Below are 20,299 nucleotides of genomic sequence, written 5' to 3'. Positions count from 1 at the left end.
TCAAGATGACGCTCATGATTTGGGTGAAGGGGATGGTTTCTGTTTTGGACTGATGGTTGGACTTGGCCATAGTTTATATACAAATAAAAACTTAAAAAATCAGATGTATAGGACTACATGTGAGAAAATGGTTAAGAGTGTTTCTTGTGAAGAAACGTACAGAATACTTTTATAGAGAGAGTAGTTACAGAATCTAAAATAAGAGTCAAAGTTTAAATGAATTTTAGTAATAAATTGATTCATGTGGAGGTATTCTGAAGAGGAATCAAAGATGATGGATGCATTTAATTACCATACACTAAGGCCAGACACCTTGCAAGCTAATTTATATCCATGATTTCTGATCTTAACAACATTGACTCTTGCTTAACTGTATTTGTTTTTGTAGGCCAAAAATCTGTGTCTGAAAGAGAATAATTAATGTAGCTATGTGCTCCTTTGCCCACCCTCTCATCTACTCAGTACACAAGTAGTAGAACCATGACTTGAACTCAGGACAGTTGGATTCAAAAACCTTCTCCTCCACTCTATTTCATATCCATAACCTTTTGGAGTAATTATTCTGGAGAAAAAAAAAAAAACTACAATTACTCAATACAAATAATGCTAATTATAAGAATAAAGGCACCTGTTTTTATTATTTAAACTTTCGTTATAGCCTTTTAATAGTCATTAATTTATTTTATGTTTTTATATTGAAAATATTGCTGGGCTAAATAGATTTGGTCTATTATATGTGCTTATATATTATGATCAATGTGTTTTAACCACAGTATTTTTTTAATGAATGAGATTTTATAAGCCACTTCTTATTCAGTTCCTATATGTAAGTCTTATCAATGATTTGTCTAAATAACTCATTGTCTGCAATAATCAGTACAATACAGTTGACTCTTGAACAAAGCTGGAGCTAGGGGTGCTGCCCTCCTGCCAGTGGGAAATCCATATATAAGTACAGTTAGCTCTTCTCTTATGTGGATTCCTAACCATGGAGTTGATGCTGGAACAACAAAGGCATGAAGAGTATGGGTTGATCAAACTGTGGTCAATTGAAGAAAAATAAAAATCTGCATATAAGTGGACCCACTCAGTTTAAGCCTGTGTTATATCAGTGTCAGCTGTAATACGTTTTTACTTGAGCAAAATTGTATTCCACTCTGGGAAACAAAGTGTCATCTTCAGAATCTGAAGATGCATGTCTTTTTCAGTGACACTAGGCATTTAGTTGACCTAACCTCAGTATTCTCTTTATAGACAATGATTTGGGCACTAAAAAATCACCTTATGATGTTTAGTCAAACATCAAGTGGGACCTACAGAGAATGAAATCTGTGTACCTCCAACTCTACCTGCTTCGACAATGTCAAGTTCCCTATAGGATAATGACATTGGCTGTGTCCTGGAGGAAAATTAATCCTTCAAATTGAGTTGATCAATGAACTGCAGATGAAGGCTTTACTTTCAGTATTTCCTATGGAAGGAAGATTATGAACAAAAATATATATAAATTGACCCAGTCAGCAACAGTGACATGTAAACCTAATTAAATAAGAACATTAAAACAAATGACAATTACATGTCTTATTTTTAGATTGACTACTTAAATTCATAAACTTAAATAATATTAACACTCAAAATAAGATCCTTATAAATTAAATTTATGTATGTGTTATTCTAATTGGGTAAACTGGCTAAATATTCAGAGAGTCAGAAGAGCAGTAGTCTGTAGTGTTTTTGCTTGGGGTTTTTTATTTAAGCTTTTGAAAAGCATAAGAGGACAAATAAAAACTATTTTTTTAAAATAATAATATATTAAGAAATAGTACTTTCCTCTATTGGTATATGTAGGTTTCCTTATGCTTAGTTAATTGAATTAAATTAAGTACATATGTATTTAATCTTAATATGAATAAAGTACTACTATTAAGTATTTCTGAAGACATGGAGAATATAAGACCTTCCCTTCAAAATATTTTAATAACATAAAATTATTATATTAGGTTGGTGCAAAAGTAATTGCGATTTTTGCAATTATTTTTAACCTTTTAAACTACAATTAGTTTTGTACCAACCTAATAAAATGATTGATGCATGGCATGTTTGATTCCAGATCTTTTTCACTAAATCTAAGGCTGTATTTAATTAACAGTAGATTAAACCATTCATTTGCAAATAAAATTATTTTCCATTGCAAATATATATTCTTTAAATTAACTTCACATGATATATTTAACTTTAGTAAAAAAACAAAAAAAAATGATGGTGGTATTCACTTCAGCAAAAATTTGCTGAGTTCCCACAATACCTAGTCCTTTGGTGAGGCACTAGAAATAGAAGGCAAGATGAGATCTCTGCCCTCAAAGCATTCATTTGGAGGCACAGGTAAATCTGAACATGCAATAGTAGGGAATTACAAATGCAGGATAATTTGGATAGGAATGATAATGGTATATCCAAGCAGAGAACAGTAAAAGCAAAGACACAGAGACATGACAAAGCATGGAGTGTTGGGGGAACTATCACTTGGCACGTGTGAGCATATCATTACCCTTCTTCAAATTTATCAACCAATCTCCATTGCTGTCAAGGTAAAATTCAAATCAGTAAGTATAGTGTATGAGTTACTAAATGATCTGGTCCTTGCCCATCTCTCTAGTCTTAACTCCGACCATTGCCCTATTTACCTCCTTTTATTTAGTCATATAAAACTTGCAGTTTACTTGTTTATTGTTCTGTGTATTTACACATACGTTTTTCCCCTGTCTGTAATGTCCTGTGGTTTTTACACCTAAGTGCATCTTGTATCTTAAAACTCAAAACTCTGTTCTTATAACTTCCCCTGAGAAGTTTCTTTGACCTCCTATGTTGGTTTTAAATCTGAAATATGTGCTTCCTATGGATTCTAGTATGTACTTCTGAAACAGTAAAATCGAATCTGTGAACACTGAATTGAAAATATAACTTTTCTAGCACAATAGTGGTAGGAGACAAAGCAAAAAAGAAGGTAATTTCTCTATCTTAAGTCTACTAGAGAAAGCAATATAAACACTCATAACCTTTATCTTAGAAACAAGGTAGAAATGTAAATTTACAACTAAACACCTTGTAGCATATGTTGACACATATAGGAGAACATTACAGTGTAACTTGTACATTCCTCTAAATGCCAGGGACAGTATCTCATTATATACTACTGATACTATTGTCACATCAGGAAAACAAAAAATGACATTTTATGTTTTTAAATTGTACCATTTACAAAGTTTAAGAATTTGAATTCTGTTTTCCCAACCTCTTCTTTACTGATATTTTATTTGGTCTTATGAAGCAAGTGCTGTGTATACAGTTTCATTCATGATGTAAATAATTATCTTGAGCCCAAGAGATGAAATAATTTATGATTTCCTGCAAGGTAGCATCCTTCATTACAAACTGACGATGCTTTATACTCACACACATAAACACATACATCAGATGGGTAAAAATTCTCCAATTTTTGTCCCAAATTTTTTCTTGTGGAATGGGGGGAGAAAGGGCAGGCAGATTTTGAATTCAGAAGCCTTGCCTTTAGTTTATTGGCTGTTGCTAATTAACTTTATAACCTTGATTCAATCATTGTTTCCCTCATTTTCTAATCCTCTTTTGTAAAATGAAAGAGTTAAATTAGATGGGTTCTAGAATCTTTTAAAAATCATAAGATTATCTGAGAAAATACATTACCTTTCTCATTCTACTTTGACCATAATTATCAAACGAGAAACAGAAAAGCTTTAGGATTTTTATTTTTAGAAATGTAAGTTTATCTGCATTACACTGGCTATATTATAAAAATAAAATTGGGTTATGTAGAAGCTCAGTTTTATGCATTTAACACTAGCTATAAAATGTAAATATAAAATGTTCACATAAAATATTATCTATTGACTATCCTGTTTTTTTATGGCTTAACTGATGCTGTTTAGTTACTACTAGTTATTGGAGCATTATTGATATCATTTCATTGTTAATACTATTGGTATTTGATTTTAGGAAAGCTAATTCTGACTCTATACTGACATCAGGGAGAAAAAAAGGAAATAACATTTTAAAAGGCAATAACCCCCAAAAGGTTGGTGCTTATTTAAACACATTGTAGGGAAGTGCCAGAATGTTGAAGATGAAAAATGCAGGACCTTGAAACATGATCTTTCTTGAGTAACACTAATATCTAAGTCCAAGTAGCAAACATATTAGCAATTCTAGCATTTGAATTATTGTGGAAAGGAGGAGAGGAAGCAAAGAAGTAAAAGGGGATGAAGGAGATGATTATGTTGAACCACAGCTCTTTGTCTTCTGCTTTGGGGATCTAAGGTCCTTTCTGTTTGGTATTTTAAAGTTTTCTTCTCTGCTGCAAATATGCATGTCTTATCTGAGTTAGAGGTCTTCATTGCAGAATTGTGAATGTTTACAGTATATCCCTCTGAGGGGAAAAATAGTCAAAGAGGGGAGGAATTAAGGAAATACATGCAGCATAGTGAATTTAGTGTGAAAGATTCTTTCACAAGTGCAAAGAGACTGATATTCCAGTAAAGAGTCTTATGAAGTACTCCAGACCAGGAAGCTGAAACTTTAAAGACTATCAAAAGCAAAAAGGGCCTAACTTTTTGAAAGTAACTTTTGAATTTGGAGTACAGGTGTCTTCTAGGTTTAAAACAAAACAACAACAACAACAACAACAACAAACAAACAAACAAAAAACCCCGTTAATCAACGAGGGGATCTCTTACCTCCAGGGTTATTAAGGGGAGCTTTAGGTTAGTTTGTAGAGAAATATCTTGGGCTACTAACTTAAAAAGCAGGTGAGTATACAAGTTATAGCTTCTATGGCAGTAGTCTTCAAAATTGAGTGTGTGTAATTAGAGCCTTGTATATCTATGGAAAATAGAGATTCGTATGTTCCACACCAAAAGATTCTCATTCAATGTCCAAACCCTAAGACCATTACACTCCATCCTGGGGAAGAGAGAGGGTATACCATGCCTTACAGGTATTATCAATAATAACTGATAAACATGTTTTTTATGTGTGTGTGCATGTACATATATAAACATGCACATACAAGTGTGCAAACGTGTGTGTGTGTGTGTATATATATATAGTCTTATTTAAGCCTTATGCTAACCTTATGAATTATTATTCTCATTTTAAAAGCTCACTTGTTAAAAAAATATGTATTTTGAAAAGAAAAGAAATTAGACTTTGATTAACTTTATTATCAAATTTTAATAATAAAGTGATATAAAATCAGAGACAAGAACTAATACAGTTATTTTAACTCAATGTTAAAATCTAAGAGATGTTAATTTAAAATATTACTTTGGAACAATATTGTGATAAACATGTATACATTTTTTTAAAGTCACTGCATCTTTTCAGAAGGGCTTCATATGCTATAGATATCTAGTCTATTGAGGACATGTTTACACAAAATTTGGATCTAGGTATATTATAAGACAATAAGCTAAAAAAAAACTTTATCTTAAATACCATTCAAAAATTAGACTATTTTAGTATAATGAGCTCAGAAAAATGTTTTTGGTGACTATGTCTCTTAATTGAAGCATTTAATAAAAAGTGCTTTGAGCTATTTTAAGAAAATTCTAGCCCCCAAATAGAAATGATAACAAATGTGTTTTGAATGAAAAGTCATGATTTTGTTAAAATAAAGTTAAAGCATACATCTTAGGCAGTGGTATTTTGCTTCAAGATAGAAGACTAACTTTGTAAATTGCCAGGTCTCATGAACATATTTTAGCCATTGTTTCTTTTGTACAAACCTTGGACATCATGCTTCTTTAGCTTTTGTTGTGTAAAGAAATTTCAGTGTTGAGAGATATAAAGGGTTGATTTATATCTCAATTGAAATATTTTTGTTCTTATAATAATAGACTATCCTTCAAAAAATTTCCTATCAATGTAAGGTTTTATTAAATATAATTATTAGCTTGTCATAGTATACTCTTTAAAGATTTAAAACACATTGAATTTTGTTACACAACTATTTGTTACAACTATTTTACACAACAGTAACTTTAAGAATTCTGACCCTTGATATGCATTTACATTAAGCCATTGATGTCAGCAGCAGAATGAATAAAACAGAGCCTATATTTTTGTTCTCTGTGTTATTTTAATCAATACTTTCTTTGCTAGTTTAATAGAAAGAGAGCCCCAAGGACAGCTCATATTACCAGATATTTACAGAATGATTTTGGCATTAGAGAGATATTAAAAAATAAAGTCAGAAGTCAAGGCAAGTTAATTTATTAGCTTCATTCGGAACTATTTATTTTTAAGTCACACTATTAATGTAATGAGGAATAATCAGTCCCTAAGGCATTTCCTTTCCATTTATTAAGATACTTTCGTAGAAACATTGTATTTTAGTGATTGCTTATTTTTTCATGTCCTTTTATTCTGAAATATTTATTTTCTATAAAAATTCAAAATGTCCTCTCCTGTAAACCCAACAGCAGGATACTGAATGCAGTCTGTCATCAAATGTGATATAGATTTTTACCCATCTTGTTCTGTTCTGTTCTCTGCAGGCACTCCATCTGCACTGTGTACATTGAAGTGCTTCCTCCAAATAATCAAAGCCCTCCCCGCTTCCCACAGATGATGTACAATCTTGAAGTCAGTGAAGCCATGAGAGTTGGTGCTGTTTTATTAAATCTACAGGTATGCTCCTTACTGTGTGTGTGTGTGTGTGTGTGTGTGTGTGTGTGTGTGAAGTTCTATAGACACAATCTTGAAGACTAAAGGGTTTTTGTGTGTGCATGAGGGGAAGAACTCACACATCTGCTTACACTCTAGTGAATGAAAATTCCATCTGGAAAGGAAAGCAGAGGTAATATGGATGGAGGGTTTCCACAGCTAATTTAGTCTATTGATTGCCACAATTGAAGAATTTATGTTAGCTGGCAGGGATTAGCTGCAATCATTACAAGAGAGAATGCAGGGAGCAGACACATGCACTTGAATATTTTGTACTTTGCATCCAAAGAGTCTGCAGCTGACTATTATTTTCTGTCTTGGATTCTTCTGCCCTAGCAGGATTTATTTTTGCCGCAATGTTGTGTAGAGAAAATAACTTTAGGTTCACAGGCTGATGGTAAGCATTCTAACTCTGAAGCACACAACTTCATTCTGTGGCCATTGGCAAATCTTGTAATTGCTGTGCCTTGGTGTATTCGTTTAGATGTAGGGGGTAGGTTTGGCTGATATTTTCATTTGCAGCTTCAGATTCATGGGCATATGAGTTACCGGCACGACAGTAGCTTAGTTTTCATTATTTATATATTCCTGACTTAAAGCATATTTGGCCAGGGAAGGCTGTATCCTCAATTGAATCAACAACTTCAAGTTGATAACTGTCACTCGCTGTAAAAATCGTAAGGACTATACCATGAAATATTATTTTACCAATGCATGTTCAGAAGATAGAGAATTGATCTTACTCTGGTGTTAGATAGGAACGACAAGAATTTCTGATATGAGAACTCAGGAAGCTGGCTGTGAAGCTTAGGAGAGATTTTAATAGAATGGCTTAGGAAAATCCCTGCATCAATCTTTACTATCAAGTGATGTCACATAAGGCACAACTACATCGTGTTCAAATCCCGTTTGAGTATCCTCTCACTCAAACCATGATGATGTAAAAGTGAAGATAAAATGTTTGTACTGGAAAAGATGTAAAAATAATGAAACACAGTAACCTCACTGTCCAGATGTGGAAAGTGAACTCCATAGAAAATAAATGAGGCCTAAGATCAGTTGATTGAATCCGCATTATTTCCAAAACAAGACACATTCCATCATATCCCACCTATTATCTGAGGCTGTAAAAAATTTGGTTGGCATTACCCGCTATGTCTCTGTGCCTCTGCTCCAGTATCTATTTTGTCTTTTCTCTAAGGAATTCAAAAGAATTTGCTTTTGTTCATTTACTATTAAACATATGGGAACAAAATTACATGAAAGTAGACATATTAGCAATAAGGAAATCTGGGGGGATTTTACAGACAAAATGAAAGAAAGAAAAAAACACTACAGTTTCTTTAGAAGGGAGAAAACAGCAAGTTAAATCATTAAAATGATAAAATGTGTAAAAAACCAAATATTAAGACAAGTACATTTAATGGGATAATAAAATTATTTTATTTACAATTATGGGGATTTATTTATTTAAACGAGGAGAAAAGAAAAACAAAGATTTGTAAAAATCAGACCAAGAAATTTTAAATGTTTTACACTTAAATGTTCCTCAAAAATGTGTCTTTATATAATTTAACTTTTTATGAGGTAATCCTTAATTTTACTTGTAAGATGATTCGGGTTTTTTTTTCCCCCATACATCCCAGAGAGATCTTGGGATCATATTATAGGAGAATAATTTTACCTGAGAGTTAACGATGAAAAGGGCTTGGCCTTTTTCCTGTATAAAAATTCCCCAGTACAGATGTTGCGGAAAAGCGGCAAGGACCGAGAGACTCAAGCCGCCCGCAGAGATCAGGGAGAACACAGCTTTATTACACCGGCAGGCTCAGCGGGATTGTTCCCAAAGACTGAGCACTTTCTGGGTCCGGTGCTTTGTTTTATAGGGTTAGGCCTCTGGGTTCGGGGGGATTCGCGCTATTGAGACGCTAGGGATTGGTTAAATCTGGCCGGGATGCCGGGGAGGTCTGTCCCTAACAGCTGTGATCGCTCAACATTGTTTTGAGGGGAAGGCCTGTAACTGTGGTGCCCCCCCACCCCCCCAGACTGCTCCTATAAGGTATTGGAGGAGGAGGGAGATGGAGCTCCCAGCAGTGCCCGCAGGAAAAAACGTCCCAACACAGAAGCTGAGAAAAATACTTAAAATAGCATTTCTATTCACTCTTTGTGCTTCTGATAGAAGCAAAAGAAAGGGTGCCGACTGCAGTGGAAGTCTCTATTAGAAAGGACTAGGGTTATGCCATTAAGGCGTTTTTTTCATGGGTCACCAGCTATCCACTTTTGCTTATGATCAACTGAGATTGAATTTAAACCGGTGACCTAAAACTGGAAAAGCTTCCATTAAATTACTCTTCCAAAGACTTGTAATAACTGAATGCATTAGAGGTACTTCTAGCTGCATCCTCGTCTTTTTCACACACAGCACTACCCACTGCTGACTCACTGGCTCAATTTAGAAAGACAGAATTTGTGGGGAAATATATTTTCTGAAGATAACAGCCGACTGACTTCAAAATAATCGGTTTTGACTGATCAAAGTGGTTTCTTTTCAGACAACAACCCTATTTTAGTATATGTGCTGCCGAAGCGAGCACCAGACAACAATCCTTGTGTCTCCCTTTTCCTTCCTCTTTTAAGTTTGTCTGTTTGTTTTTTCGTTCCATCTAAAAGTTGTTACAGAAGTGTAATTTTCCTCAGTGTATTAAGGCTGCTTTGCCTGGCTGCTGTGTTGAGGATGTTCAGCAGAGGAAAATGGTGCCCAACTCTCCTTTTTCAAATGCCTTATGCTGAATTGTGTTAGAAACGGATGTTTGGTTTTGTTTTTTTCCCAAGTTGGTCAGATTTTGCGCTAGAGCATAATTCTGTATCATTCTGACCTGCCAGTGAAACCTGTTAGAACGGTGTGCTGGAGCCAGATTGTGCACTGGAATCAAGAGAGCCAGTTGTGTGCATCTGTCCTGAGCTCCATGTTCATCATGTCATATTCTTAGCTTCACATCGGCCATAGTGGGTGTATTCATGTCACTGAAATTGGCAAGTGCAACAAATTATTATCCCCCACTCCAGAGCTGGTTAGTAAACTTTTACCAGAACTGAATATGTAGCCAATTTCCTCAAAGATTTAACTCATTACAATGAGTTACCTTCAATCAACAGCTCCTTCCATCTTTGCCCCTCTGAAATGTTGATCTACTTTCATCACTCTAAAGATGAGCCAATGCTACAAAATGGCACTATGCATTTTACTCAGCTATGTCTCAGCTTTCTGTTGTCCTCACAAGAACATGATTGTCTTTCAAATTACACTCATAAATGGCTCACGTTCCCACTGATGTTTGGCCCATCCCTATCACCATTAGCATAATCCTCCTTTCTCATACATTAAGGCTTGTATCATCACCAATCCTCATCCCCATATAATAATATGATCCAACACTTAAGTGGCACTTAATAAGTCAGGCACTGGTAAAGCTCTTTACTTACTGTATCAGTAAGGATAGCTAGGTGACACATAGCGGAATTCAAAATTTCAATGAGCTATAGCTAAAAGGTTTATTTCTCGCTCACACTGTATGTCCGTTGTGGATCAGTTCCACCTCTGTTCTTCATTTCACTCCACGTCAGAATGATGGAGCAGCCTCTGTCTGGGACAATGTTGTGCTTCTGACACACTGAAAAGTGAGGTACAAGAAACCATAAACTGGCTCTCTAAGTTTCTTCCAGAAGTAACATGTGACCATTCTGTCCTATTTCACATTTTAGCAAAAAACGAACAAACAGTGCTTGGTAGTCCAGGGTTTTTCTCAGTCCAAGACTAAGAGAAGAAAAGCCAAAATGCTCGCAAATAGGGGAGATTGACATCCAGTTCTCAATTGAATGGCTGCTTACACTTGAGTCAGGACAACTACAACAGGGAAATGAGCATTGGAAAGAGTGTCATGGTAGACTAGGCAGTCAGCCTGAGGGTGTGAACTGCTCCCTTGAAGACTTTGTCCAATGTTGCAGGTAACATGGATCCAGCTTGGGTAATAGAGCTCAGAGTTGAGGCTTCTAAGTGTAAACAAAAATTAAGAGGACTGCATTACGTAGAGAAGAGAAGCATGCCCATCAGATATATGTACTAGGCATATATCTAAGGATTCGGTAGAAGGCATATCAGAATTTCACAAGGTATCACCAATTCCTAGGATTGGTGCTTGAGATCAAGCCCTTTAACAATGGAGTTTGTTGGTGCCAGTCTTCTTGCATACTAATCCTGGCTTAACACTGATACAGGCAATTATTATTATTGTTTTTCTGTTTAGTTTGTCCATTTATTCTATTTGTTAAATTCCACATATAAGTGAGATCACATGATATTTGTCTTTCTCTGTCTGACTTATTTCACTTAGCATAATGTTCTCTAGATCCATCCATATTGTTACAAATGGTAAAATTTCATTCTTCTTTAGGACCAAGTAATACTCCATTGTATAAATGTTTATTTTAAGAAATATAATTTCCCGTCTCCATCCTCTCTATTCCAGCATCACAGGGGAAATGAAAGGAAGAAAGATAAATATGAGTGAGAAGACCATACTCACCTCACTCTAAGTCCTAAAAACAAAATTAGTTTTAAAATAGAGAGGAGTGTATCACACTAATAAATATGAGAGAGTTTTATGAAATAAGAGTCATAGATTTAACACCAGGGGTGCCAAAAAAATGTATTCAACGGGACACTTTGGTCAATGTTGCTCAAGCAGAAGTTCGCTGTAGTCAGAAGTATCTGGACACTGATGGTAACCACTGTGAGCACCTCTTGTAATTGCACAAGTCAAACGTGACTTGTATTCATCTTTTATTATTGGTATATATTGAGTATTATGATTTTAATAGTTTTTTCCTTTTTTAAAATGTGTATACATTTTTTGGCACCCTTTGTGTATGTGTGTGTGGATAGATAGATGGATGGATGGATAGATAGATAGATAGATAGATAGATAGATAGATAGATAGATAGATAGATAGATAGATTTAACTCTGCAGGTATGCAATATACCCATAGATTTAAATATATAGATTTATTAATACATTGATGAAGTCAGCTAAGCACCACACCAGAAATGGTGGTGACCAACAATACAGCCTGGTAGCAGTGTGAAAGTAATAAAACCATTTATTTTATGCTCCAGGATTTAAGACTCTATTCAAACTGGCTATAGGGTAATGCAGGTCTGAACTTTTGAACTTATAATAAAATCAGAGAGTAAGAATATATTTAGGAAATTTCATAGAGCTACAGATCTGTATTGTTTGGAATTTAAAACCATCAACGCTGGCCCTGCCTAATTCCATTCTGAGATTCTTAATCGTGATACTTTTCTGCATTAGATAAAGTGCATCATTTTCAAGTCCTTGACATTGTTTCTAAGATGGCTGATTCAAGGTTGAACACTTAGATTCTTTCACTCTACTACAGATAGTCAAAATATCCAGCTATTAGAAGTAAACTTCTGTCTAACTGTAAAAAACAAATCTTAGTTATGAACAAGTTTTTAATCAAATGACCTGTGCCACTATTGCTGGTAATATGCCAAAGGAAACTTCAACCATGCTTTATAAAGTAGATAACAAACACATAAATGGGAACAGAATAAAGGTATGGCCCTCCTTGCCCAGACTGTTCCTTTGGGGGGATCCAAGATTGGAATTTGGGGGAAAACAAGTACAGACAATTGTTCCTTGATTTAAAATGTCTTTCTCCTTGCTCTCTATTTTATTGACACTTGGACATATTTCTGAAAATGAGTAGTAATGAAAACAATAATTTATTTGAAGTAATGTCAGTGTTGATGTTTTTAACAAGAATGGATATACTATTATAGCACAGGTTGATAAACTATAGCCATGAGCAAAGTGGTCTCTTTGTATGACTAATGAAGAATAGTTTTCACATTTTTAAATGGTTGTGCAACAAATAAAAATGAAATAAACAAATAATAATATTAAGATACCATAAGTAGCACCACACAGCCTAAATGTTTACTGATTATATATATATATATGTATATGTATATATATATATACATATATATATATATATATATATATATATATTATAATATATAATACTCCTGCAGCATGAGTACCATTCAAAAACAAGCCAATAAAGATTTTATAGGGTATTTGATGGACACTTGTCTTATTAGGGAGATCACTTCATGGATGGTGTAGGTGTCTGACCACTGCAGTATACACCTGAAGCTGAAGCTGAATAACAATGAATGTCAACTATAATTTAATATATATATAAGTCACAGGATGTAGAGTACAGTATATGGAATACAGTCAGTGGAACTGTAACAGCTATATACGATGTCAGAGGGATAGTTGATTGGGAGCGGGCTATCACTTTGTGAGGGGTATAAATGTCTATTACATTGTTTTGTATACCTGAAATTAGTAATTAAAAAAAAACCCTACCAAATTCCCCTTATATTTAAATAATGTATGGTCCCTCTAAAAGAGAAAGATGTAAAACGTATTTACGCCCCTAAGTTTTATCATTAGTTTAAGTATATTCAATTCAATTACAGGATCCTTTATTTAAACTGTGTCAAATGCTCTGTTATCAGAGGTGCATCTTACATGAGCTAGCTAAAAATAGAATCAAGATTAGTTATCACAGTATCTTGTGTGTATGTAAATATTTGGGTCAGTAGTTATTTGTCAATAAATATTTGTTAAATAAAATAATGTGGATTAATTTATCCTCTGGTATATACCAGAAAGCAGAATTTTAAGAACTTGAGAAGCAGGAGGGAGATTGTTGTCTTTGGGGTATAGGGAAGCAGTGATTAAAAGAGATAACGTGGAAGTCGCAGAGTTCAGTGGCTGAAATGAAAAGTGCTTAACTTATGGTAGATATTGTTATTCCTATTCTCCATGAAGAACATTACTGTTCTTGTTTTTCTGATAATTCATACTAACATTTGGGATCTTAAAAGTAAACAGAAGTATTAGGCATTTAGAATAAAGAGTAGGAAAACAGAATGTCAAAGAATATGGAAGAATGGATACATTTCAAAGAAATTTACATATCTCTCATAATAAGTGACCTTGAACATCTTTTCACATGTCTATTGGCCACTTATGTGTCCTCTTTGAAGAAATGCCTATTTAGGACCTCTGCCTATTTTTTTTTAATTGGAGTGTTTGTGCGAGCCCGTGTGTGTAGGTGTGTGTGTTGAGTTTTATGAGTTCATTATAAATTTTAGATATCATTCGCAAATATCTTCTCCCATTCAGTAGGATGTCTTTTTGTTTTGTTAATGGTTACTTTGCTATGAAAAAACTTTTCGGTTTGATGTAGTCCCATTTACCCATTTTATGATTTTACTAGCTCTTGTATTGCGCATGAATGATCACTTGCAATTTAGAGACTCTAGTGACACTTTGGAAGCTCAAGAGGTATGTGGCTAAGAAATCAATATTAACAATAATAGCATCAGCATCTAATACTAAATGAATACTAATATAAACAAGAATGACACTAAGTACTTTGAAGCTTCCTTCTCTTTTATACTGTCAACCAAGCAGAGACGTAACTTTTCTAATGTCAAATAGAACCCTGTTGCAGAGTGGGAATTCTAAATCAAGCCATATGACCCTAGAGTCTGTGTGCTAACCATTGTTCCATTCTAGCATTCTTCCAGACTGAGGTGTCCTCAGTGCCCCCAGCTTTGCTCAAACTTGCAAACAGTTCCTTCAATAGCAGAGTAGCTCTGCCCACAAAACTACTCATTCTTTTCTTTCTAAGATCTGCTTGATCAGCCTTGAGTTTATTTTCTTGTGATTGCTTCTTGATACTTCACAAAAGTGAAGAAAAAATATTGTACAGATAATGACCATTGACAGTGGGAAAACTTAATCTAGCCACTGCTTTAAACTTCTGATTCCACCTATCAATGAACTGATTGGTTCTGGCAATATGAACCTCTTTTCTTTTCCTTTAAACTGCAGTAGCAGGTAAAGCAGCTCAGACAAGGACAGCAAGAGAAAAGAGAAAATGGTGAGAAGCGGAACAAAAAGTTGAACATTACCACTTCTTACCTGAGGGGGAAAAAACAAAAACCAAAAAACATGCATTCTCCTAATGAACTACTTAAGTATATCAGAGGGTGCTTTGGTCAACCTGCAACATGCATTTTCTTTTCTTCTTTATCCATTGTTCTCAAAAAGCTGTAAAATTTAAACTATATGCTTCAAAAAAAAATTTTTTTAATCCTGAGTAAAAATGCCTGTTGCCTTGATCTCACTACAGAATTAATCCATTTCCAGAACAGTTTGAATGAAATACCAGCCATCATATAGCCTGCCTTTCTGCATTACAGATCTTGTCGTAGGTACTCGTTTGTTTTTCTGACATATTTCAAATATTTAAAAAGGCTTGGAAGCTATTTTCTTTCTTTCTTTCTTTCTTTCTTTCTTTCTTTCTTTCTTGATGAATAAAGTTCAATATATATATAGTGTATCGGGGGGTGTCAAAAAAATGTATACAAGTGGACACTTTGGTCAACATTGCTCAAGCAATAGTTTGCCATAATCAAAAGTGCCTGAACGCTGATGGTAACCACTTTGAGTACCTCTTGTAATTGCAGAAGTCAAACATGACTTGTATTCATCTTTTGTTATTGGTATATATTGAGTATTACAATTTCAATACAGGTTTTTTTTCCTTTCTTAAAATGTGTATACATTTTATTATATATAGAGGGAATCAAAAATATGTATACACATTTTAAGAAAGGAAAAAATTGTATTAAAATTGTAATACTAATATATACCAATAACAAATGATGAATAGTAGTCACATTTGATTTCTGCAATTACAAAAGGTGCATATATATATACATATATATACATATATATATGTATATATATATATATAAAATTTACCCCTGATGATGATCACAGGATTTTATGATTTATGAAAGGGTCACAGCTTGTGCAGGTACAGTGTACATGAATCATAGAACCTGTGCCATATAATTTGCAGTGTCATTTATAGTACAGGGATCACTTTGGATGTATTACTTGGAGTTTGGCCCTTCTGCCACTAAAGAAGCTTTTCTTTGAGCATTCAGATTCTTTAGTGTGTTACTGCATAGATTAACAATGCAGATTGTACTAAAAGATAATTTTCCCTTTAATTTTATATGACTTACCGTATTTAGTAGGTTATTACCGTGATTTTGATAAGTGTAAGAAATGAAAGTCATTCATTTTTCTCTTCACTTTCAGTTCATGTAGTTGAAAACATATTTTCTCATCTTGCACTAGATTTCAGGTGGCTCTTTCATCATTCCCATTATCTCAAAACAATAGTATCACAGTGAGTGTACATAAGAAAGTTGAAATACATTGAACACTGGTATTGGTTTTCTGGTTCCAAAATATAATTTGTATTTTGTCTGAAGGATAGATAGATATATCTAGATAGATATGTCTAGATAGATAGATATATAGAGAAAGAGAGATACATATAGAGATATTTGAGAGAAAGTGAGAGAGGGAGGGAGAGAGAGGGAGAGAGAGAGAGAGAGAGAGAGAGAGAGAGAGAGAGAGAGAGAGAGAGGTTTTACAATGCCAAGCGTCTGCTTATTGCAAAAATTAAATCAGTATTGTAGTATAAATTTTTCCTCCTTTAAAGCAGATGTCCTCTTATGTATGTTTCCAAATAAAAATGTTTTGTACCCTTGACACTAATGGATGCGTATTACATAGGGATGTTTTTTCATGTCTAGGGATGTAGTGCTGTCAAAAGCGAGGAGAATGTATTTTTCTGTATTTTATATTCATATATGTATTTTCCTCTTCCCAAAGAATAACATAGCCCCATGTATTTTTCCAATGCGCTCATATGCTTATGTCAGAGAAGCGTGAGGGAGATTAGGGAAAGGAGAACCCTAAGTCTCAGACATTTAAATAGGCTATCTCCTAAGACATTTTTTCTTTGATCTTTCCTTCCCTAAGAAGGAAATAAACATGATTTTAAAAATGTTAGATTTTACCCCAGAAGAGTTGCAGGCTATGACTTAAATGCCTGTTTTTAATGGAGTTAGACTTCACTTCTATCTCTGATTTACGTACTCTTTAACATGAAGTAGGGCATATAGGAAATGGGTGAAAATGATCTTATTTTTCACTCAGAAAGGATTGGTAGCATAGAAAACTTGATATGGTGCAAGAAATAAAGCCATATTCTCAAGTTATTTTAAATAATTAAGGACCTAAAATAAGTTAAGAAGATGAAATAGTCTCTTCTGATATCACTGAGCATAAAGCAGAAGTGGTTTGGCTGGTTGGACAGGTGGACACAGATAATGATTTGTGGTTGTGTTTATCCTAGAGGCAGAAATTAACTGGCAAGACAATAGCTTTATTATGGCACCTCTCCTGCTGTATGTGTTCATCAAACACTTGGATGAAATCTTTTACAGCCTTTCATCCCCTCATCTACCAACCTTTTTACTCCTGTATTCATGTTTTGTTTTTAATTCTGTGATTAAAAGTTAACATCCCTTGTTCCTATGTAAACCACTTCCTCCACTTGCATAGTAGATCAATGCTTTTCAAGTCTTTGTAATGTAGCATGCTCTTAAAGGAATTACTGGAAAAATGAAATATAAATAACAAGCAAGCCCCCACCTTTTTTTTTTTTTTTTTTTTTTACTATTAGATTCAACAGATATAACCTCACCCTGTCGAATCACCTTAAAAATTTCTAAACTACTCAATTTTACTCTAGAGAAAGTTACTCTAAATTTCTTATATCATCATGATTGGTAACCACTTTGAAGAATGACACTGCTCCATGGACCACACTGAGTAGCACTCAGGACTGCTGCATACTTTGCAAGGCCCAGTGCAACTTTTAAGCTTGGGTCCTTTGTACCAATCCTGATGGCACCCTACTGGATCCTGTCAACTCTGTACTACTCACACACATTGCTCCAGAATCTCCATTTTACCTTTCTGCATCATGAACTTTCTTGTTCTATCTGTTCATTGCCATCAGCATGAAAATCAGCTGTGATATCTCTCAATTAAAATACAAAGCCACAACAACAAAACTTGCCCTTGATTCCATAAACCACCCTAGCTACTTACCCATTTCTGTGATTCTCTTCATCGTGGAAACTACTCAGATAAATGTTGTCCATACTTTCCTGGAAAACGTCTCGGTCATTTTTTCTCCCATTCTCTCTTGACCTCATTACCAGGATTTCAGTCACATCAATCTATGCATATGGCTCTTTTTGTGATCCCAGTGCCCATTTCTTTGCCAAGTCCATTCCTGATTTTACTCTGTCTGTCAGTAAGATGTGATAGAATTGATAATTCCTTCCTTAATTAAAAACTCATTTAGTTGACCTCCAGAATACCACATTCTCCTGAGATGTTTTTCCCTATCCTCTCTGGCTGTTCTATCTCAGTCTATTTTGATGGTCCCTCTTCGTTCCCCTGACTCTTAAAAGTAGAAATGTCCAAAGGCTTAAGCTTCTAATCTTATTCTCCTATTTGCGTTCACTCCTAAGATTATTTCATGTGGTTTAATGGGTTCAAATTGTTATATGCTCACGACTTCTAATTAGTATCTTCAGTTTAGCTCACTGCCCTAAAACTCTAGACCCATGTCCAACTATAAGGTCAATATTTACTTTTTGGATATTAAGTAATCATCTGTATTATGCTGAGTTCCAGAGAACCAACTTTGGAATAAAAATTTAGGTGCAGGGTGTTTATTAGGGAGTGTTTTTGGAATCAACTTTTGTGGAAAGGAGAAGAAGGAAGCAGTATTAGGTTTAGGGAGAAACTGAGCTTCAGTGCATTCCCAATAAAGTCTTCAGCTGACCTCCTGGAAAACGCTAGGGCTGAGGCAGCCTTTTAGAGTGGGAAGGTTGGTAGAAGAAGGTAGGCCATTTATATACCTGGATTGATAAGTCTGATGAATATTGCCTCAGAAAGCAGTTCGAACTTGGCAAGGTAGCTCTCTTTAGATGAGGCTAAAGGACAGAAAGCTAAAGCCTCTCAGCAGGTAACATTTCCAACATATAGGGGAATAATTTATTTGTTCTGTGAAGGGGGATTTGGGAGGCATATCATAATATTATCACAGCATCCTGAAATTAATGTATCCTATACTCAAAACGCTGGTCCTTACTTTCTTCCCCCCTCCCCCCAAAACAAACAAACAAACAAACAAAAAAAAAAACAAAAAACAAAACACTGGTCCTTCTTCATTTTTCCATATTCAGTACATTATGACCTGAATTATTCCAATTCTCAGCCCAAGAAGCTTCAAGCTCTGACCTTTCTCTTTCTTCATAGCCCCTTCTCTTATTTGTTGACAACAAATCTGGTTGGTCCCAAAACATCTCCAGAATTTTACTATTTCTTACAGCTCCCACTGATCCTAGCCACCATCAACTTCTGCCTAGATTATTGCAATGGATTTCTACTGGATTTTACTCTCACCCCTCCACAGTCTATTACTCACACAACAGAGTAATCATTTTAAAAATTACGTCAGATAACTTCACCTCTTTGTGAAAATCCTCCAATGGCTTCCCAAAACACTCAGAAAAAAAGCAGATGTCCTTCTGATACCCAACTGACCACATCTCATACTTCTCATCCTCTCAGTGATTCTGTTCCAGTGCACTGGACACTCTCTTTGCTCACTGAGCAATTCCTGTCCAGGGCCATTTCAATTGCTATTTCTACTACCTAAAATGTTCCTTTCTCAACAATCATATGACCTACATCTTCCCTTCCAGTAGCTTTCTGCTTGCTTTTCCTCTTAGAAAAATGGCCTTACATCACCACCTTATGGAAGAAAGGAAGCAAGGAAGGAAGGAAGGAAGGAAGGAAGGAAGGAAGGAAGGAAGGAAGGAAGGAAGGAAGGAAAGAAAAATAAATACATTGTCTCACTGTGTTCCATATTCACTTTATCCTGTTTGGTTTCACCCTTTGTGCACTCTTGCTTATTCATTTACTGTGTGTTTTCTTACTCATTGCTATTCCATATATTATATTAGGTCCACGATGACAGCCTCTGTGTTTTATTCACTGTTGTATCCTCGGTAACAAGAACAATACCTGGATTATAACATATAATCAATAAAGATCTGTTGAATGTTAAAAAAGGCTAGAACTAGAGTTTCAAAGAGTGTCATCAGTCTCTGGCATTTTCCCCCTCTTCCTACTGATTAGCTCTGTAGAGAATTTGCTGTCATACAGCCTCTGTAATTAGAACATAGAGATGATAAAGCCATCTTGTTCTTGATTAAATCTGAAATGAGGACATGGGTTCATGCAGCCTCAAGATGAGGTAAAAAAGAATGAATGGATAAAGAGTTTTTTAAAAGAATAGACACTCAAGTGATGAAATGTCATAAATAGCCCCAAGATATTCCAACAAAATTTAAAAACACTTCTTAAAAAACGTTTTGCATGTTTCCCCGAAAATAAGACCTAGCCAGGCAATCAGCCCTAA

The 20,299-nt window shown here is 34.8% G+C and overlaps 1 protein-coding gene across 1 annotated transcript in view; it reads left to right on the top strand.

The window, feature by feature from the left end:
• The window catches only part of PCDH15 (protocadherin related 15), a 714,179-nt gene that overhangs the window by 468,090 nt on the left and 225,790 nt on the right, over positions 1 to 20,299 (top strand). Inside the window, exon 17 of the mRNA XM_033131356.1 lies at positions 6,588 to 6,720. Within this exon, the coding sequence (XP_032987247.1) occupies positions 6,588 to 6,720 (133 nt within the window). The remainder of the gene's footprint in view (positions 1 to 6,587; positions 6,721 to 20,299) is intronic.

This window comes from Rhinolophus ferrumequinum, chromosome 16, assembly GCF_004115265.2.
Source record: "Rhinolophus ferrumequinum isolate MPI-CBG mRhiFer1 chromosome 16, mRhiFer1_v1.p, whole genome shotgun sequence".
NCBI classification, from domain to species: Eukaryota; Metazoa; Chordata; class Mammalia; order Chiroptera; family Rhinolophidae; genus Rhinolophus; species Rhinolophus ferrumequinum.
Note: the sequence above shows the minus strand (reverse complement) of the source record. Positions and strands in the feature narration are given on the sequence as shown.